Below are 21,801 nucleotides of genomic sequence, written 5' to 3' on the forward strand. Positions count from 1 at the left end.
TGCAAAAATGGAAATCCGCGCCAAAACTTTGGTGCGGACGTCCGCATTTGAGAATTCCTGTATATATATATATATATATATATGTCCACGCACCCAACAATTTTGTAAGCAACCTTTCTGAAACTTTTACACTATACTCTATGTCTGCATCATAGAGTTTGGTTGTTTAGCTCTTCAATTTGTACATTTGATTGATACTTGCTTTTGTGTTGAAACTAGAAATTACTGATTGATATTTTTTTTAGAAGGAAAGTATTGATTGATAAATTGAGTTGATGAGCTTTCTATGCATTTTACCTTCCATTTAGTAGCAAATTCTGTATGGCGGTGAGCCTTTATTTTTTTTTTGATCAAATGAAATATAATTCATATGGAAGATGTTACAAGCGGTATGAATAATACAAGCAAAGCCACTAATAGACCACTTATAACAAATCTCAGACCAAAGGCCTGAAAAATTACTTCCTAAAAGAGTTACCAAATCTCTAGTACACCATGAGACAAGAAAATGATCATCAAGACCAGAAGACTTGTCCGACAAACTGCCAACAGAGTTGGAAAGAAAGCGTCGGCATCCCCAATGGGTAGCGGCTCTAACCCCATGCAGGACAACAGCTCGAGTCAACTCGATCCGCTTCCTGATTAGTGAATACACGTGATAATTGCGGGTGTAAACCGATATCACTATATCAGTGGTGCATTGTAATCTGCCCAAGCACGACCACAACGGGTCAAATTATTCAAAACACAGAAACAAACATAAAGCTAACAAAAAAACAAAACAAAGGGATGCAGCACTTCTCCTGGATAGGCAAGATCAGACCCGGCTGGGCCTGCCCAAGAACAGAGTCCTAGGCCCAATCCAAATCAAACCTGGCCCATATCCAAGAGCACTCCAAACAACAGCTTCCATCAAGACCAGGCGGTGAGCCTTTAAGTTTCACAGATATGTTATGATTGATCTAAAATACATGGCATAAGAGTTATATCTCATGAGAAGGTAATAAAAGGAGTAATAATAGTCTTCAGCATACTGATAGTCTGATAGCGTGTCAAAAGTGCACATGGCGCACACTGCATACTCAAACACATTAGTTGGAATTAACATATCCCTACAGGAATGTATTATCTCCTCTGTTGGTCTATAATGTAATGGAACAAATATATCAAGATTCACATAGATTGCACTTGCGTTTGAAAATCAAGAAGCATATACTAGACTGGCCTGTATCTATTTTCCTATGCCAGCTGTGAGCTTGATTAGGATACTAAAGCTTTTATTTTTTGCTCAAAGATCGTTTCTCCAGGTGAGTATCTATATCAGCTACCACATTTTTGGAACCATAAAAACAATTGCAAATATGCTGACGTTTATTATAGGATAGAAAGAGGTAGAACTCTAGTGCTTGCATGATAGTTAAATTTGATGATCTCTATTGCTCGATTTATGTCTATGAATAATGACTATATCTTATGAAACGAGAAACTTGTAGGCAAGTATGAGATATGTTCTTTAGTTTGAACCTAGGATCCAATACCAACGCAACCAACAACAACTGATTCATGTCTTCAATACGTTCAAAATATTTTCTAAACTTGACAAGCATCTTTTCTGCCATCTTCAACATCAACAATTGAACTTCACTTCTAGTTCCAGCCACAAGCGCAAAAAGTGCATTGTCATGAAATGCTTTATGAGTAATAGGGTGTCTAGTCAGTAATAGGGTGTCTAGTCATACTCATCTTCAATAAAAAAAAACTTCAAGATCAACACAAATATTGCAACCTTTTCCCAATCCTCATCTTCTGGTGGTCCAACTCTTGTTTTTTGTTGTTGTTGGTGTCACCGAAACATACTCTTATTCTTCTTCCTCATCGAGCTCATCTTCTTCATCAAAATAGCTTCTATACTTGTTCATTTCCTCTGCAGCCATCCTTTGAAAAGTTGACTTCACATCTATAGCTATGTCAAGCATTAAAAATGTAGAATTCCATCTTGTTGGAAGATCAAGCGCCGGTATGTTTTCAGTGTCTATGTTCCCTTCTAATCTTTCTTTCTCCATACACACCTTGAACACGTCTAATCTATTAGAACTACTTCTAATATACTTGACTGCATTCCTAATTGCTACACAACTTTTATCCATTAAGGACAAACCAGCCTTCACTATGATGTTCAAGATGTGAGGTGTTTGAATGTGCTTTCCTCCAATCACCGGGGCGTCTTTCCATGCAGCCATTTTTCTTTGAATGTACTTTATCGCCACCTTATTTGCACTTGCATTATCGACTGAGATCAATAGCCAATCCAGGACGAAATTGTCACCCGAGCTAATTGTAACGCAAAAAAAATTTCAACGAATCTTGACTGTACGAGAAACTTTTATAGAAACTAACCATATCTTATGAAACGAGACAGAGCTGGAAATGATCGGTGACATGTTTGGTTTTTCAGATTTTTGTGGTGCAATGATGCATGTTTTGGTGCTGCAAGAAGATACAGAACTTAGAAGAAATTATAGATCAGCTCCTCGATCAGCTCCTCGAAGTGACTTCTTGGAAAATTTAGAACTTAAGTAGATTAAAGCCTAATGGCTAAACATCTAATTGGGGTAACAAATGTATGGCTCACGTTGGTGCAAATCCAATCACCTCAACCAAAACTCTTATTTTCTATTGAGTAATAATTTGAGTAAGTCTTCTTAACCGCCGTGGTTTCCACCCCTGATAACAGTTTTACGCACGAAGAAGAGAGACCGATCAAGGAAACAAACACAGACTAGATAACTTCATGTCTGTCAAGCACACTTGTTGTGCATATTGTAGTGAGATAGACGTGCACAAGAGAGGTAGGAGTTAGTTTTGAACTTTTGATTATGATGTGAGAGTGCTAATGGCTGTCGTAATATATGAAGTTTGCTCACTAATTAAAGGAGAGTGCTTAGGTAAATTAAACACCTTGAGCTATATATGACGTGAGGTAGCTCACCAGCCATACATGAAGTAGCATATTTTTTTCCCTCAAAGAATCTCACCTAGGCTTAAGCCTAGGTGAGCTAATGGCTGGATCCGCCTAGGTGAGCTAATGGCTGGATCCGCCACTAACCGAGATAGTCAACACCTTATCTATCCTCCAACGCAGCAAACAAGATTCTAAAATCTTTCCTATTGTTATGCCTTTGTGATTGGGAATCACACAAAAGTTGATGAACCTCTTGTGCAAATTCCAACCAACATCTATAAAGTGCGCCATCACATCATATAGTTGATGTTATGAATTGAAGTTCAAGTATATGTCGTTAAGCACGCCATGTGACTACTTAAGACCTTCCTAAGCTCCTCTTTCTTCTCATCACATTTTCCAGAAGCACCTTACTATTGTCTCTTATATGGTGGAGTGAATTGCGGGACAACCACCTTGAAGAAATGCTTAAACCCTTCATTCTCAACATGGTTGAACGGCAGCTCATCGATTACTATCATCTCACAAGCAGCTTGCACACAACGGTTATGGGTTCACACTTTTTGGAGTTCCATTTCAGGTTCGGCTTCACCATCCCCAGCAATCACAGCTTGTCCGTCGTCTATATTTTCCCTACCAGCATACTTCTTGCATACTTTTTGAATATGCCTATGCAAAGTGCTCGTACCGTTAAAAGGAGAATATGCTTTGAGGTCAGCGCCACAATGCACGCATACACACATAGTGCACACTTCTCATACCCCGCGTGCACTTTCTTCCCATCTCGGTGAGTGAAGAGTTCTCTTTCATACTTCGTAAAGTGTTGCCACACCATTGAAGTCATTTTAGAAGTAGGCTTAGGAAGAGTTGATGCAGAACCTTTTCTTCTTCTTTTCGGCACACCCTGTGAAATCTTAGTTGATGCTGGTGCTTCATCTACAACCTCAATTGGAGCTTCTGGTTTTGGTTATGGCTCCTTGTTCTCAGGCATCTCAGCCTTTGCCGTAACCAAATCATTCCCGGTCTGAGTTTGACCTGGTACTTCTTCAATGTCATCTCCTGAGTCGTAACACCTAGTGTCACTATCACTACTGACTGAATGACAGTCGTATTGTAAAGAAGACTACGACATCTCAAACCTGCATAAACACAAGTACACAACCAGCAACATTATGAAAATATGAAATCGAAAACAAGTAAAACAAGTCTTTGTTACTTAATTATGAAATTGAAAAGTCGAGCTATCAGTTTAGCCTAATATGAGCTATGCCTAATAGTCTAATATGAAAACAACTAAGTAACTAACACATCAAGCTATCAGGAGTATCAACTATGAAATCTAAATCGAAATCACAATCCAAAAAGAGGAAGAGAGGGAATGAATCAAATGAGTCATTAAGTCATTAACACAACCACAACTCCACAAGTCCAAAATCACAATTGATTGAGAATAGGAATGAGATTTGAGAGGAAGAGAGGGAATCATGGAATGAGATTGAGAGAAGAGAGATGGAAGCGAAGGCTTACCAGAGACGGTGGGCGACTGAAGCGGAGAACTAGAGAGGCGTGCAGGCCTGTAGGCGTTGTCGAGAGGAAGAGAGGAAGAGAGGCGCAGTCGAGGAAGACAAGCGCAATCTGAGTTTGAGTGTTTGAGTTAGGGCTAGGTTTACTCAAATTTGATTAATCCTGTGTGGTTAAACCTATGGTACTAGTATAGGATCGCTAAAATTAACTAATCGTTGAACGACGGGCTTTCGGGCCTAAACTTTTACTAAAAATTAAGGACTGGGATCAGCCCAGGTGTATTCCGAGACCAGTCTAGAGACCCAGTCCGGTCGGGCCAACCGGTCCGATTCGGTCTTTTTTCCCTGCACGGGTTTTATGCCCACCCTTACAATCAACTCTATTTCAAAAGAAGAGCATACCACCTTAAATAAATAAAGCATACCTCGATCGTAAGTTATTCCTGACGTAGACAAAATTAATGGGGGATGTAAATTGTGAATTATGTAAAAGATAGTTACCGGGCTCTTTTACTGTTAAGGGTATTTTTGCCTTTTAGCCGGATTAAAAGTAAATAATGGAAATAGAGCAATAGCAGACCCTAAACAAAACAGAGCAAAAGGGGACACAATATCGCGCAGAATTCGACCCAAACAAACAAGGGGACACAGAGAAAGCGCCACCTTCGGCCGCCGACACTATTTCCGGCCGTCTCTGCCGGCGGAAATCATATCATCCTCTTCGCCTCTGAACTCGCTTTCCAACCATATAACTTTCAAATCCTATCTCTCACCGTACGCGGCGAATCGAAGTAGAAAGCTTTTTTGAGGTTTTCCGGCATCTTTTCCGATTTCCGGCCAAGCCGTCGACTCTCCTGCAAAACCCTAAGGTATAAAGCTGTTCGTCACCTCTTGGGTATAGTACTGGATGTAGTTTTTTGAGCTTTTCAGAATAAGGGAAGTTGGCCACTATGAGCCACCGCAGCTCCGGCTGCTTTGTTCGGCTGTTATTTGGTCTCTGTGACGCGTATAATACTCAATAGGAAGTTTTAATTGAATAGAGGATCTTAGTGACTGGGTTTATATTGCTGTGAGAGCTGATCAAATGCATTATGTTTGATGGAGAACTTGTATAACTGAAATGTAAAGATTCTGGACAGTGAGTAGATCAAATCATGCTTCCTTGCATTTGGTGTGCTTGGGATATTGGCTTGGAAGTAGAAGTCTTTATGATTTTTATGACTTTTAGTTTAGAGTTCTGAGTGATGTGAAAGATGATAACTAGTTCGTTATATTTTTCGTAAGTTAGCTGATAGAAGTCTTTTGGCAGGGCGATCAGATACATTTTTATTTTTATTTTTTATTTGGTTGTGTTCAACTGCTGAGCTGCAGAGGAGAGTTGAAGAAAAGGCAAACTGGTATAATTCTGCTCCCTGTTTTGCTTACTTTCAAAATTTAAACTATGATGAAAAATGTCATGTTTAGCCGTTTAGGTCTGTTTAGGTAGTGACCCATGCATAATGGCATAGCATACATTTAATCTCTCTCTCTCCACATCCTTATTTACGCTGTTGAAATACTAACTCAAAACACTTCGATAAAGTAGAGTATTCGTTGCTCACCTCTTAGTTTATTTATGTAAAGTATAGAAACCAAGTTCTAATTTAGCTTTTTATTTCTTGAGAAAATTGGCTTAAGGGCTTAAGATTTGGAACATGGGCAAGAGGGAGAAGCAAGCAAGCAAGTTTCATTGGGACGAATTAAGTGAGGGAGAAGGAGAATCAGCTAATAGGAAAGCCTTGAAATCTGTAGTACAGATCAGTAGCGATGACGAGGCCAATGAAGATCTCAGCCTCAAAATAGTTGAAAAAGCTTTGCTGATGCGTGCTGCCAAACTGGCCTCAGAGAACGACTCAGCTGCTTCCGATCTAGGTGGTGTGACTTCTTCGTCTTCTCCACAGGTTGCTGAAGTTGAGGCCGCAGATCTGGAGACTAAGAAAGTAGTTAAGAAGGACAGGGTGAGGAAGAGTAAAAAGAGGAAAATTGAAGACCCAGCTGTGAGTTTCTTGTTCTCTTTAACCTTGTTCCTACAGAAATTTGATTCAAGGAAAATCAGTTAATTGTGTGTAAATTTGTTGATTTTTACTGCAAAACTTTAGTTATTTGTGTTTACTGAAACATAACTCATATATTGTTGGCTTTTAAATGTTTGTTTTCTTGATGAATTTGTTTGTTCGATAAAATGGTGGTTAAAATGTCTGTGTATCTATTAGGTGAATCTTGCTAAAGAAGAAGTGAAGGTAGACGAAGGTGGAGCTGTAGATGAGACAATTGAACTGAACAATGTTCAGATCACTGACAATATTGTGCTGCGGAAACTTCTTGTGAGTTTTAGCACTCTGTTAGAATACCTTTTTGAAAATGGCAAACCATATGAAGGCCTTAATTTGGTACTATCTTATTCCTATTTTATCAGCGGGGACCAAGGTATTTTGATCCTCCAGATAAGAGCTGGGGCGCATGCTTTAATTGCGGTGAAGAAGGGCATGCAGCAGTGAACTGTACCGTAGCTAAGCGGAAGAAGCCATGCTTTGTTTGTGGTAGTTTGGAGCACAATGCCAAGCAATGTGAAAAGGTTAGTTGGAAAAGAAAACTAAGACACTAGACTCAAAAGGGATTTTATTTCTACGAGTTATTGAACATTTATTAGTTCTGGATGGTGGTGGGGCTCTACATGAAGAGATTGCTTTAGCTTAAATAATTGAGATTTGAACAAAAGGTTTAGGGTGCTGAAATTTGCACACCCTTTTCTACAATCCACACATCCTTTCAGCTGCTTTTACTAGAATACCCTTACACTCGTCTCATTATTCTCTCTTCCTCTATTTGCACGTCTAAAGCACATTCTCTCTCCCTGACTCCAACAACCAGTAAGTTCTTCTCTTCAGTTCTTCTCTTCACCGGCATCTTGGCCGCAGTCCCATAACTGCTCAAAGGCAGTCGAAACAGAGATCGAATACCGGTTTCTTGGGGTTGGTCTGCTCGAGCTCGCCGTCGTCCTCGCTCCCGAGGATGACAACGAGCGACGAGGCCGAGGAACTGGCCGAGGGTTGATGCCGCTGAATATGAGGTGGAAGAGGGTGGAGAAGGGGGCGCCGGACTTGTCGGAGGAGGAGGGGAGGATTTGTTGTTTGAGATTGACGCACAAATTTGAGGTGGGCATGAAAACATTCTTGAAGACATGAAAACGATCGAGTGTGATGGAAACATTTTTGGGTTGGATTTCGATGCCCTGTTGGATTCTCTTTGGATTGGAGATTTCATCCATGGCTGGGATACAATGACCTTTCCAATTCCATAGATGCAGAAGAACAGCAGAAGCAGAACAATTACGAAGAGAGAGGGAGAGGGGTAGTTACAGGAGAAAAATGTTATGAGTTGATAAAAAAATATCAAAAAATAGAAAGGGTGTGCCAATTGTAAAAAATGGTGTGCAAATTTCAGCACCCAAGGTTTATCCCTTCTTTTCAATTATGCTTAATTATTTTTCTTTCTCTTTATAAATTATAAATATATGTGTGATAGTAATATTCTGAGAATAAAACTAAGGATACTACTTGCCTGTTTTATTTGTGCCTTATAATCTTTTGTTAAAACCACTTTCCAAATATAATGAATTGTTCATAAATTCTTGTTGGCTATGTAACTATACAAAGATAGGTTTCGCCATTTCTACCCTCTATTTTCTCATGTTACACCTGCTATAAATGTACACAGGGACATGATTGCTTTATCTGCAAAAAGGGTGGACATCATGCTAAAAATTGTCCAGAGAAGTACAATGTTGGCTCATTGACTTCCAAAATATGTTTAAAATGTGGAGATTCTGGGCATGAGATGTATTCATGCAAGAATGATTACCCATCTGATGACCTCAAGGTATACTGTGGTTTTCTTATCGTTTGTGTTTGATATCTGATTAAATGCTATTAAATAATTTGATTTTTGATATATCAGGGAAGAGCTGCTTCTTGATTTTTGTTTTATTTCTTGTAAACAGGAAATTCAATGTTATGTCTGCAAGAAATTTGGTCATTTATGTTGTGTCAAGTGTGGTGATAACAGTGTAAAGGAAGTATCTTGTTACAGATGTGGTCAACTGGGACACACTGGTATGGTAAGTCTCATTTGCTCCTAAGGCTCCTCGTGTGTATGACTTCTGTATGTGGAGTTAGGTTTTTAGGTCTTTGGGTTAAGAACCTGCAATTTCATTAGACATGACAATGTGTGTGTGTGTGTCGTTATATTGTATATGTATGTTGTCAGGTGATTTTATGGTTTAGTCTCGTAGGCAAAAAATTTGTGATCATTTTCATTCACATATGCAGCTTTCGACAGTTCTGTTATATAATTTTGTTTCAAACTATTTTGTCAATAACAGAATCATGTCATGAAATGTCTGGATATCATTCTGCATTCTATTTTGGGAGATGCATGAAATATGATGCTGTACACTTTAGCTATTTTCTTCGTCTTGTTTGAAATTTCATTGAGTCCATATTAATACTTGTTAAGTAATGTTTTCATATCTGTTTGCAAAATGTTTTGATCATCTAAATATTCATTTCAATTTTTGTGTGCCTAAAACGCCTTAGTTTTAGTCATTTTGTTTCTTTTGATGGTGTGGAGGCAGTCAACTTTTCTCCCAATACACTAAGAAATGGTAATCTATACATGCAGGCGTGCATAGGCTTCCGTAGTGGGGAAACCACTGTGTCTGAAACCCCTCGTTTATGCTACAAATGTGGTGAAGGTGGTCATATTGCTCGGGAATGCAGAACCTCCAATAATGTAACCTTCTGCTATATTATCTGCAATTTTTCTTAGATTGTTTCTGTTGTGGTAGTATTGTCTGGCGATATCAACTGGAGTACTTTGTGTAACTTGCAGGCTCGTAAGAGGTATGATGAGTTCTCTAACGTATCTACCCCGACTTTGAGACCTCATAAAGAAAAGAAAGACTATATGGGATTCTATTCTGCTCCTAATGATCTGAATAAGAATAAAAGGAAACATACCTACTATGATGATAGAGGCTTTACAACTCCACAAAAAGCAATACATAGAGGTGGGTGGATAGTGGATGATCCAGATGACTTCTCCCCTAGAAAAGGCAAGAACGGCTGGAAGTCCCCTGCAACACCATCTAGTAGGAGCCATAGGATTCCAAGTTCGACTGCAGGCAGTCATGCTTCAAGTTCTAGATCCTCTAAAAAGTTATGGAAGGTTTCTGGAGGAACTCCTATCTCACAAGGATCATCTAAGTCTGTTCATCACAGATATTCTGCACAGAGGTTTAACAACTCTGGTACTGATGGTATGAGAAGAAATAACGAGTGGTGGTAGGCATAGAAGATAATATTTATACACAAGTCTGAATAGGTTTTATGGACAAGTTTTACATGCCCAACTGCCCAAGTGTGGCTGCACGCACGCATGCTTGTTGTACTGTCATCCGTTTAGGATCCTTTGAGCTCATTCTTTTGTATGTTTTTAAATGTAGCGCCACCTCTTGATTCTTTATACATTTATTTACATGTTTTATTTTCTATAGATTCGCAATTCTATGAAGGCTTTATATGAATCTGTTTTGTCTTGAGAGTGACCAGTAAAGGCTGTGAGTGGCATATCCATGGATATAGCCTGTGACAGGAAATCTCAAAAAAATCAGTTTCCTGAAGACATCGTACAAGAGATCCCCCTGAAGTTGCCCATAAAAGCTCTACTCCAATGCACCAGTGTGCAAGTCTTGGCTTTCCCTAGTTTCATTGGCAAGTACCCACCTCCCCAAGAAAAACTACCATCCCTAACATGTAAACCACAGATCAAAGCAAAGACCATATGAAGCTGACAAGGGATGAGAGTAATACCCTTGCAACAACTTCTTAACAGATCGATGAAAAATTAAAGAGCATTATTTGCAGCTGACAAGGGAAGAGCTATTTGTCCCAAGACGATGACTCGATTCTACAACAGTGTCTACCAAGAAGTTTGTTTCTCTAAAAACATGCTTGAAGTTGACCTTCTGAATTTTTGAGCTAGCCAAATGATATCTTGAACGAGAAACCTGATCCTCCATGGTACTTGAATTGAACTACACCCAAATATTTACAAACTGATCATCCATTTCTAATGTACCTATTAGGTAGGGCTGATCGTTTTGGGCCTGGTATGTCTCCAATACAAACGGCCCAACCATTTACTCTCTCAAAAAGCCCAACCTCAACAGCTACAGAGCTTAGTTCACCTTCACACTCAAGTGACTCAACTCTCACTCTCTCCCTATCTTTTCTCCCACGACCAGAGTAACTATGCAAACACTACTCTCGCCGGCAGCTCGCTCCGGCTTCTTCCCGGCGGCGCCACAGCAGGCCGCCCCGGCTCGTCCCTCCGCGTATCATCTCCCTCTACGATCAATCCCCCCCTGCCACGTCCCCAGCCTCACTCTCTCTCCTTCTTCGCCTCTAAATCACAGAGGATCAAAGCTCTCCTTGGCCACTACTCTAAGGGCAACTTCCACTCCAGCTTCTCAGACCTCCTCCCCCGGCGACGAAGCCGAAAAGGCCAAGCTCCTCCAGGTTCTCTCTAACACTCCGCAATTGTTTTTGTTTCAGAAGAAAAAAAAAAAAATGTAGCAAAATTGAAGAGCATGTAATTTTACAATTGTTTATGATTAGTAGAAATAAATTGTGTAGCTTTTGATTGATTGAATAGCGAAGTTTGTTGATTTTTGAGTTGTGTGTTGTAATGTGTAGGAGGTGGCTAAAAGGTTGGAGAGCACGGCGAGGTATTTCAAGAGGTTGGGTAGTTTAGGGTTTTGGGGACAGCTGGTGTGCACTGTTGTGGCTGCTGTGATTCTTTCCTTTTCGGTTGTTATAACTGGGAAGATTTCGTCGCCGCCTACGTTTTATGCCACTGCTGGTGGGATTGTTGCGGCTTTCATTTCTGTGTTTTGGTCATTCGGGTACATTCGTCTGTCGGATAAGCTTCAGAAAACTGCAAGGGATCCTGCAAAGGTATTGGACATTGTCATTTGTTGGGAAGATGTATTGTTGAATTGTGTATGTGGTCATGAATTGGCTCATAGGTTGAGTGGTTGATGTGATTATGTGACGCCATGAAGGTTATAGGTTGATGCGTCTGTCGGATTTTGCTATATAAATTGGTTGATTGAAGTGAATAATCTAATGAAAAGTGTTGCCAATTGTTGGGAAAGCTAATGCCTTTATGACTGAATTGTGTGTGCCTTCTTGATATTGATCAATTAGGTTTTTTCTATTATGCTTGATGTTATGATGTGAAGTTCTTCTATGAGTCCTGTCTAATTAAGTCATTATTGAATGAAATTAGCTTCTATTCCAGTTCTTATATGCTTAGAAAGATCCAATGCATATATGACCTTTTAACTTCTACATATGTGTTCTTCTGCTTATAACATACAGGCCCCTTCTCGTGCTGATGTAATCAAAAGCTTAAGGAATGGCATTGGACTGAACCTTTTGGGTATGGGTGCTGCTGTTCTTGGTATGCAAGCCACAGTAGGAACATTGGTTGCTAAGGCTCTTACGTCCTCAGCAACTCCATATTACCAGGGTCTCTCTCCTGGCTACAGTCCTGTTCTTGCATTGGATGTATTCTTGGTGCAGGTAATTCATATATCTCAGTTCAAAATTTTAATTCTGAAACGTACTATTATGATTGATCAACTCTAACCCGCATGTAATGGATTTAATTTATATAATTAAGTTTCCTATGTACTGTTTGAGTCTAGAAACACACCTTTTTTTTTTTTAATCAGTTGTAGTATTCCACAACTATCAAAATTGTGTAGTGTCAAAGTAATATACCATACAGTATTTCATATTAATGACAGTTAATATTGGAAATCTGTGTCAAAGTTATGTACTTGAGTTTAACAGTTTGATACAGTATTTCATATAAAGATGGTTGAAACTGAAAATCTCGTAGAAGTTCGGCTATGATTATCATACAAGAATTTCGCTTTGAGTGGGAGAATATCTGAGCTATCTATCCATCTATTCCTCTTGCAGGCATCTGCAAACACTATCCTTTCGCATTTCTTGGGGCTTGTTTTCTCACTAGAGCTGTTGCGCTCAGTGTCGTTGCCACCTGCCGAAGGCAGTCCCATTCCTAAGATGGCTTAAGTTCTTTGCCTCTACTCGACATGGTGTACTTTGATGTTGAAAGATGTTTTGAAGCTATGATTGTAGATGAGTGGAGTCCATGATGTTAATGAAAAATCCTCAGTTTTGTATTATAAATTCGCAGATTTTGCTGCCTGTTTCCAATTGCAATATATTTGGTTACAAGGACCAGTGTACCTGGACTCTCTTAGGCACTGTTTTAAGCAACGGTAGGGAATGGCCATGAGCGAAGTCATGTTTAAATAAACTTTAGAGCTTCAATTGTAGTTGGTGCCATCAGTTTTGTTAAGAAAATTCTGCAAGGACTTTTGTACCATTTACCTGAGGCTTTCTAATTTGAAATTAACTTTGCTGTATACTTTCACATAATCCTATTTCAATTGTCGTGCACTCAGAGATAGCACAAATGAACTTGCCAGATATTTGAGACTTATGGCACTGTTATTAACAATTTCAAGTTTTCAACCATCAAGAAAAGATTACATAATAAGGTGAGGTTTGAGGACCGTAACTGTATCCATATACAGTTTAAGTTGGAAGGAAAGCATAATTATAACAAATATAGAATAAAACCAACGCTTTGCTCTTAAAGGATTTCTATGCATACCCAAGATTCCCAAATAGCAAGAAAAAGTGCAACAATGGGGGTTGGGATTAGTTTGAGTACCAAAGGCTATGCTGGGGAGTTGGGATGTGTGTTTCTGTGATCATGATAGGAAAGATAGCTTTCACTTGTTTGTTCGATGCCCATATGCATAAGAGGTTTTGGCAGAGAACCGGTTTTCAAGGACAGCAGCATGGAATGATTTCTTCCATGACTCGTTTGTAGGATTGTAGATGTTGTGAGACAAGCTTCATGAATCGGGTGAAGATGTTAGTTTGGGGCCTATGGAAGAACCAGAACTCCAAGGTCTGGGATGATAAGACGAAGCATGCGTCCGAAACGGTACTTCTTACTACTCTATGGAAAGAGAGGAATTTAAGAAGTGCAATGCACACCCACAGAAGCAACCAAGGCTTCAGGCTAAATGGAACAAACCAGGGGTTGGTCGGATCAAAATAAACTATGATCGTGGCTTTATAGCAGGTACTCAGTACTCTGATTAGAAGAGGATGGTCCAGACTTAACTGCTATGAGTGCAATGATACAGAAGATTAAGCTAATGCTTAAGGATCATGCTAGTTACCAAGTTATTCATGTACATAGGTAAGCAGATGGAGTAGCTCACTCTTTAGCTTCTCATGAAGTTATTCACTTACATATGTAAGCAAATGGAGTGGCTCCCTCTTTAGCTTCTCATGCTTTACAAAACTCCAAACATGGTTTGCCCCCAAGTTTACAGGGGAAGCCATCCGAAACGATTGTAATCATTAATTGATTCAATGAACTTTACTTTCAAAAAAGGAAAAAGTACACTGAAATCTGAAGTATAGCAAAAAAGAGTTTACTTTCTATATTGCATTCGAATGATAAAAGTTTCCTACTCTTTCATCCCATCCTGTAAAGTACATCCGGCAGGAATCAGGATCCAACAATTCAATAACTACTGACCAAAAATTTAACAAGATTATAAGGTCACAGTGGGAACAATGCAACGCTGAAACTCAAACGTAGAAGATAATGGGATCCATTCAAATGTTGTCAGCCATGCTGTCTGGCTGTCAATATGTATAGCAACAGCATGCCAACCAAAAGAAACCCTCATGTTGAAAACCATTCAAAACCATGTCTAAGAAACCCTCATGTTGAAAACCATCGAAAACCATGTCTAAGGCTATTATCACACTTCTCTGAGCTCCATGATACCCTGCACCATAAGCAGATATGCCTCAGTATACATGAGAAGCAACAAAACTGCATACAAAATATTGAAATCATTGTCATCAGTCATCACAAATGACAACATCTATATACAAAAATATTGAAATTACGGTCATCATGTTATAGGAATAATACTAGAAATCTACATGTTCAGAGAGACTATGGAAGAATACTTAAAATTTAAAGCTTGAAGAATCCGAATTTCTTTGTTATTATGTTTCTACCAATGATTAATACAGTTATATTACTTATACTGACACCACCACTCCTAGAGCCAATGCGACAGGTAAGAACTCATATGACATTCTCCTGAAGAACAAAGATATTGTTTAATGTATTCATCAAGGTAAAGCAGATTGCCAAATTATAATCTTACATCAAACAATAGTACAACTGTACAAGGTAGCTAATTACTACAGACAAGAGCAAACTAACATATCTGGGCTGAACTTTCCCACTCAATAGCCAGGGAAAGTATTGTATCTTTACAGATTTCCACTCTGAGTTATATGACAAGAAGTCAAAACATATTCTCAAAGCAAACACTTGGACACCAGAAATTTGTCATTTCATATGAATCAAATGAAAAAGTTTCTCAATCGTGGCGGTTGCACCAAGGTACCTGTAAACAGATCTGTAAAAGACCCATTCACAGCATACCCATGCCCAGAAATTGAACACATGATACTCCACCACACTATAATTCTCCTAACTAACTTATAGCCATCAAATTTTCTGGCCATCCCCTTCTCTTTTCCTGTTGGAAGTTAGAAAATGGGTGGAAAGGTCAAAGGTTGTGAGTCCTACTACTACTTATCACCTCAAGATGTTTGACCTGACATAGCGGAATCTTACAATATGCCACACAGGACACATGAAACGTTATAATTCAATGCATTTAACCATCATAAACTAGAGAAGGCTGTTATATTTCATAGCATTGGGTATGCTTAATTTTAGAAACATAAGCATGCTCTTGAATGACAACGAGAATGCCCAAACATGATATATCCTACACATTTTTTACAGCATATTTCATCTTCATATTCCAAAGCATTACACTATTGTTCCCGATTCCGAAACATCATAAGGAGAAACAAAAAAAAAATGTAGAAATAAACATCTATCTGGACAGATAACAAAGTCATCTTTCTATTACTTTGATATAGACCGAGTTGGAATGATGATGACCCATTCTATTTTGAAACTAAGAGATTCAAGAATAATATAAATATAAATTAAGGAAGCCTATTTCAAATATAAGTTGTACTTGAAGACCCTCAATAGAGGATAAATTCAAGGTATCAGAATGCCATCCGGAGATGGTAGACTTTTATAGGAAATGATAAAAGAAGAGATTACTGGTGTCTATCTCTCTTGGTTGGAAAAATTGTAAACTTCTGAATAATACTATCGTGATCAACCTGAACAATATATAAGAAGAGATTCCACACTTTCAGAAGTTCATATACAGATATGGATAACATCCTTCAACACAAGCACAATACAAACAAACAAAACTTCCAAATCCAGAGTGCAGATAGATTGAGAAACCGAGCTTATATAATAAAAATATAGCCTGAATTAATCCTCCAATATGTGGTATATTTGAACTGACAAGGATGGGTGATATATACACAAACAAAAACATGTCTCAAAAAGAAAGAGATGGTACTTACCTACTGGACCTTCTTCTGCTTGTTTGATTGCATAGGTAACTTCCTTAGGATGCTCTCATCAAGTTTCCTGTACTGTGTTTGTATTGTTCTATGTGCTATGGACAGCTTATCATCAATGTGGTGCTGAAACTTATCATACAACACGGGCACTGAAAGACTGATTAGAACCCCTGCATAGCAGTTCAAGAGACGTAGGTATTAGTACATAATTTAGGTCTTGCACGAGTACGCACTTACAAAGATACATTGACCAGCAAAGAGCTTACCAACATAGGCTAGAGTGAGGAAGTTGAAGAGACTTCCGATGTAAGATGCTACCCACAACAAAACAGAAACCTGCAGACCCGGAGCGATATCCAAACAGTAAAATCAACTCCTCCATTATATTCAATCAACCACATTCTAACCATAAACCTAGTGGGAAGCAACTGCAACTAACCTGAAGAAAGAGCTTCAAATTCCTGCCAATAGCAATGTCTCGCGCAACAGACAGTCCACGATTAATCCAAAAATGCATTGCATCAGCAACCTTCACGACAGATGCCTCGGATATTTCCATATCAGGAAGAGGAGGCAATGGTCTGATGACAGCATAAGTTTAATTACATCAGCTTGCCTCAAATAATATGGCAATGCTAAAATAGTATAATAACCATAGACAAACTTTCCGAGAATTACATGTCTTCTATCTCAGCTTGTGTTTGTTTACTTTTCTTAGCAAAATAATCAGTAAAACTTCCTCAAAACTTAAGTAAATTGCCCCAATACAGCATTTTCCTGCTGAAATTTGCAAGTGATTCTAATCTAAGCTAACAGAATCCATCTCTTCTACCTCAGCTTCTGTTTGATAACTTTTCTTCGCAAAATATTCAGTAGAATTTTTCCACAATTAAGTAAAACATCGAAATAAACATCTTCCTGGTGAAAAATAGCAAGTGATTCTAATCTAAGCTAACAGAGCCTAGACAATTTTAGCAACATAACAAGCATAGTAAATAAGTATATACTAAGTAGCAGTCGGAGTCGGAAAGTACGTACCTATTGAGAAGTGAAGCAGATTTGGCCCAGAAGAAGAGAATAACCACAAGAAGCAGTAGAACATTGGCGCCAAAGGACAAGAGATTGTAACCAGCTCGCTCGAATAGGATCCACGCCGCTGTTGATGAGGTCAGCACTACGACTGTTGCACCCCATTGCCTCCACAGCAGCACATCAGCAACTATATCACAATCCAAATCCAAATCAACTCCGACGACATTTACAATAACAATCGCAATCTCATCCTAATCAATTCAACTACAGGCGATCCAAAACCGTATCGGAATCCTAAATGTAATCATCTATACGAAAATCAAAGTATCTGTACAAATCAAGCATGAAAAACAGAGAGAGAGGGTACCGGCGCCGCCGCCGAGAGCTTGATGGACGGAAATGCGATGCGGAGGCATGGAATCTCCCATGGAGATTAGGGTTTCAGAGAGATGGAGACGATAGAAATTTTGATGAGAAGAGAATATAAATGTTTGATTAAATTTTGACCAGTCTGTTACTCTGTTATCTCCGTCTCCTGCCAAAACTGCTCAACTCTCTCTCTCTATCTGGGCAATTTACCTTTGCCCTCTCCAAAATTTAATAGTATAATACTGTAACTCCCTCTTATACAACGCCTTCGTTATTCATTACTGCGTAAATGTAACCTTCTTTATTCATTATTTATTCGTAAATACGTGTATAACACTCTCTTTCTCATTAGAATACGTTATACGTGTGTAACATTTATTATACGTAGTCCCTCGTTTTGATACAATTTCCTTGTAATATCTCATATGATGAGTTGCTGTCTAATGCCCTCTTAAATCATTCAAAGTGTTGATGTTCTAGTGTGTATGGAGGAAAAATTGATTGTTATGTTTGATCGGAATGTGTTCATTTATATTTATCATTGTCAATTGTTATCAAGTAGATGTATAATGAAAGAAAAGATTAACCGTTCATTTAAAATAGGGAACATGTCGTTACGACGCTTTTCTAAGAAGAGTACATCACCTAACTAAGTATGAGCATAGAGACGCTTCTGTAAGAAGAGTATATTACCTATCTAAGCATTGAGCATAGAGACGATTGTATCTCATAAAACGAAGATATGCTATAACTACGGCCATTTGATCAAACATAGTCGAGAGTTTAATTTTGTGTTTTGTACGTAGGGCTCAACAGTTGCATACTGGCATACTCTACTTGTACTGTATGCAGCGTCCGTAGACAGTTACAGCATTGTTTCAAAGGACACCATGGATACCAACTAGTAGATGTAGTTGTTCCATTTGATAAGAAGCATAGGCAATTGATGGAACTGCTAGCAAAATATAAAACCAGTTGAATATGAGATTCAAATTCCATATTTCCGGTCCTTTGGGGTGTTACATCTCAGATTTTACAATAGTTGATCTTAGGTCCAAACATGGCAACTTCTAGACTCAGAAAAATGATTACCTGTGTTCCTCTACTTTAGAACCAATGCTTCAAAACCTAAAACTTGGTTCATTCCTTGTTCAGTCTGTAGCATTACCATCAGAGTTCTCGTCATCGTCAGAGGATTCTTCTTTCTGGTTATTCTCTTCGCCGCCTGAATTTGTTTTCATTCTCTTCTCCTTCCTCTTCTGCTTCTTCTTTTGACGTTTCAAACGCTTCTTTGCTGTCCGCTCTTCAGCTGCTTTCAATCTTTCCTCCCGTCTCATGTTGAACTCTGCCTCTTCTTTCCTTTTCTGATAGTCGACCTCCATCCTAGCAAGCCTGTCTTGCTCTTTCCGTCTCATCTGTCGATACTGTAGAGCAGAAAATAGGAGGTGAGCAATCATGTATTAACATTAACGGCAAGCTTACAGAGCAGAAAGTCATAACCACTGATCATATATTCATGCATCACAAATATACTTTCTATGTTCAGATACAAATATAACGGTATCAATTATCAGACCAATAAGACTGATTTAACGTCAAACCTAAAACCATATAGAAAGAGCAGTTTCTATTAAAAAAAGAAAAAAAGAGCAGTTTTAGCTAGCACCTGGGCATGGCTAGGTTCTATTGCAGGACAGTTATCTTTGCTTCATGGGAAATTTCAAAAGGTTGGTTTGAAGTAAAATCTTGTCCCAAAGTTTTACCTCCAGAAAAGAAGAAAAAGCGTACATTCCAAATTCTATATATCTATTGCATTCCGAATTACCATACATTCCAAAGAGTATATTGATCAGGAATTCAAGATAGAAGGAACTTCATCCATCCCTTATGCATACAACAACAAGATAGAAGTTTCCACAGAGTGCTTTTAAAATCAGGAAATGTTCCACAATCGAGGAGATAAGACTCTACGCATAAGCAGGAGACAAAAAGAGAGATTCATCTCTAAGAAAAACAATTCTGCTAATTGAAGGAACAGAGCTATATCTACAAAAATCCACAAGCACAAGTGGTAGATATTGGACGACTCATTCTCCACTACAGTTCACACACATAAAATGGTAGCAACCACACTTCAAACCCCTTTGGGCAACATGTCCAGATTTTCATTCATAGTAACAGTGTTCAAACTAATGCAACAGTCATAGATAATAGAAAATCAATTTTAGGAGAACCTCTAGTTATCGCGCTAATGACCTAGCAACTGTCCTTACTTTAATTTCTAGCATAATCATCAGAAACTGCACACAACACTGCATGCTCAATCCTGTAATGAAAACACCCTATGACCCTAATAACTTAGAAGGCCCCAAAGTTCCATCCAATTCACTCTATGCACTAATGCAGGGACCGAAAAGCAGCTGTATCCCTAGATTCCAATTACTTGATTCATGAAATTCTTGTCGAAAACCGTATAAAAAAGCCGATGCCCCTTAACCATATTATAAAGTTTTATCCTCAGCTAATCTAAATTTAGTAACCAAATTTCATCACACAAGCAAAAGCAATCAAATTTGAAGCCCAATAACTCTGGTAATTTCGTAAAACTAAGCATAAATATTTACCACACTCAGAAACGAAATCACAGTCAAAACCGAGGCAGGGGATCTGCGACACATACCTGATGAAAGTCACCGGAGCCAGAACCAGCGGAACTACCGGAAGTGTTGCTGACGCGGACGGGCACGTTCTCGAGTATCCGCCGGAGCTTGATCTCGAGATCCTCTTCCTCCTCCTTGAACACCGGCGGCGTGTACTCCACGATCGCCGTCGACGGCGGCGGTGGTGATGGAGGCCTTGGCGGTTGCATTAGCTTCCTCTCGCGCCGCGGCACCATCTGCAAGTCGCCGTCTCTGGGATTTCCGGATGCCATGAGTAACCCTAATTTCTTGATTGCTTCGCAATTGAAACCCTAGTATGTGGTTCTAGTTGGGATTGTGATATCGAAATTCTTGAGTGTGGTTTGGGATTTGGAAATTGGGGTTTGGGTTAGGGTTTTAATTTAGCGCCACTCGAAGAGAGGGTTTTGGTTTCAGGATGGGGGAATTTAAATGTCGATTCTACGGAAAAAGATGATTGTTACTTGATGGATATATGGGTTACCGGGTTGGGCTGGTGAGACCCAAAATTTTCTCTTTCATTTTTAGATTATGAGTCCGAATCGAGAACGATTTTGTAAGAAGTGCTTTTTTAAAACGTGACTTCGAAAAAATAAATTCGTTGGATTGGAATGTAACGACTTAATGATACTAGCATAAAGAACTCCATCTCTAACACTTAGAAAGTTCAAGAGAATGGTAGGAGCTCGCACACACATGAACCGATTAGGTCGTCCTCTAACCCAAATACCTGAAATAAGAGGCATCTTTCCAAGGCAATGAAACATTTAGTTTTGTAGGCTAAACCAATCATAACATTATGTTGTTCTTGTTGTTAATTAAATAACCTGAGAAAGTGAAAAATATGTACACCCATGAAGAAATCTGACGTCTTCGACCTTTGAATTTGCTTGTTTGAATATGATTGTAGCCTTGCAGGTGTGCTATTTTGTTATAATATTAATATTACGCTACTTTATGTTGAGGTTAACATGAGTCACTTCAACTAATGAGTAAGTAACTAAAACAATCTATATAAGATTGCCGTTAAAACTAGTGAAAATGTATTTTCCGAGTTTTAAAAGCATTTTGTGATTTTGTTTTCCTTTTCAAGAATATGCTACTATACTGTTTTTTTCATTTCGGGAATATTTTACTATATCTATAGGAAACACTTTAAAGTACTTCGTACGATGCAACTAAAGATGAATATTGATGGACCATATAGTCATTGCATTCTTTTTCTTTTTTCTTTTTTGAATAAATAGATGGTGCGGCCGCCCTTAAACATTCATTGATGAAACTGCAGAATACAAAAGGGGGGAGGGGGAAACATAAAACTTAAACCCTGATTACAAAGTCCCGAAATAATATCGAGAAACTCTATACGGTACATGTATCCTAACAAACACCAACTAGCAAAAAGTACTACACTAATAGCGACTCTATTTGTTTTGTCACAGCGGTGACATAATGGAAAGATCACTAGAAATGTAACACGTTTACACATCCTAATGTCCAATAATGCAGCTTTCCTACTATGTTGCCGCTGG

At 38.8% G+C, this 21,801-nt stretch overlaps 4 protein-coding genes across 5 annotated transcripts; 2 read left to right on the forward strand and 2 right to left on the reverse strand.

The window, feature by feature from the left end:
- The first annotated feature begins 5,840 nt into the window (after window positions 1–5,840).
- On the forward strand, window positions 5,841–10,106 carry LOC101311495. The gene is made up of 8 exons (XM_004303994.1): window positions 5,841–5,882; window positions 6,163–6,521; window positions 6,738–6,848; window positions 6,941–7,099; window positions 8,242–8,403; window positions 8,525–8,641; window positions 9,205–9,315; window positions 9,415–10,106. The coding sequence occupies exons 2-8, from the start codon at window positions 6,180–6,182 to the stop codon at window positions 9,868–9,870; spliced, it is 1,458 nt and encodes a 485-aa protein (XP_004304042.1). The 5' UTR covers window positions 5,841–5,882; window positions 6,163–6,179; the 3' UTR covers window positions 9,871–10,106.
- Window positions 10,107–10,775: 669 nt separating this feature from the next.
- LOC101311780 (protein TIC 21, chloroplastic-like) lies at window positions 10,776–12,920 on the forward strand. The gene is made up of 4 exons (XM_004303995.1): window positions 10,776–11,102; window positions 11,280–11,540; window positions 11,967–12,170; window positions 12,576–12,920. The coding sequence occupies exons 1-4, from the start codon at window positions 10,836–10,838 to the stop codon at window positions 12,687–12,689; spliced, it is 846 nt and encodes a 281-aa protein (XP_004304043.1). The 5' UTR covers window positions 10,776–10,835; the 3' UTR covers window positions 12,690–12,920.
- A 1,135-nt stretch (window positions 12,921–14,055) lies between these two features.
- Window positions 14,056–17,746, reverse strand: LOC101312074 (reticulon-like protein B11-like). Of its 2 annotated transcripts, XM_004303996.1 has the most exons (6): window positions 17,590–17,746; window positions 17,229–17,409; window positions 16,630–16,771; window positions 16,457–16,526; window positions 16,191–16,360; window positions 14,056–14,497 (listed from the first exon to the last, which is right to left on the reverse strand). In XM_004303996.1, exons 1-5 carry the CDS (start codon window positions 17,648–17,650, stop codon window positions 16,191–16,193), a joined length of 624 nt encoding a protein of 207 aa, XP_004304044.1. In that variant the 5' UTR covers window positions 17,651–17,746; the 3' UTR covers window positions 14,056–14,497. The 2 variants fall into 2 exon arrangements, with proteins under 2 accessions (XP_004304044.1, XP_004304045.1); XM_004303997.1 differs by lacking the exon at window positions 14,056–14,497 and having other exon boundaries at window positions 16,180–16,360; window positions 17,590–17,742.
- Window positions 17,747–18,592: 846 nt separating this feature from the next.
- Window positions 18,593–20,714, reverse strand: LOC101312557 (PRKR-interacting protein 1-like). The gene is made up of 2 exons (XM_004303998.1): window positions 20,272–20,714; window positions 18,593–19,015 (listed from the first exon to the last, which is right to left on the reverse strand). Exons 1-2 carry the CDS (start codon window positions 20,521–20,523, stop codon window positions 18,743–18,745), a joined length of 525 nt encoding a protein of 174 aa, XP_004304046.1. The 5' UTR covers window positions 20,524–20,714; the 3' UTR covers window positions 18,593–18,742.
- Between the last annotated feature and the right edge of the window lie 1,087 nt (window positions 20,715–21,801).

Source organism: Fragaria vesca, linkage group LG6 (genome assembly GCF_000184155.1).
Source record: "Fragaria vesca subsp. vesca linkage group LG6, FraVesHawaii_1.0, whole genome shotgun sequence".
NCBI classification, from domain to species: domain Eukaryota; kingdom Viridiplantae; phylum Streptophyta; class Magnoliopsida; order Rosales; family Rosaceae; genus Fragaria; species Fragaria vesca.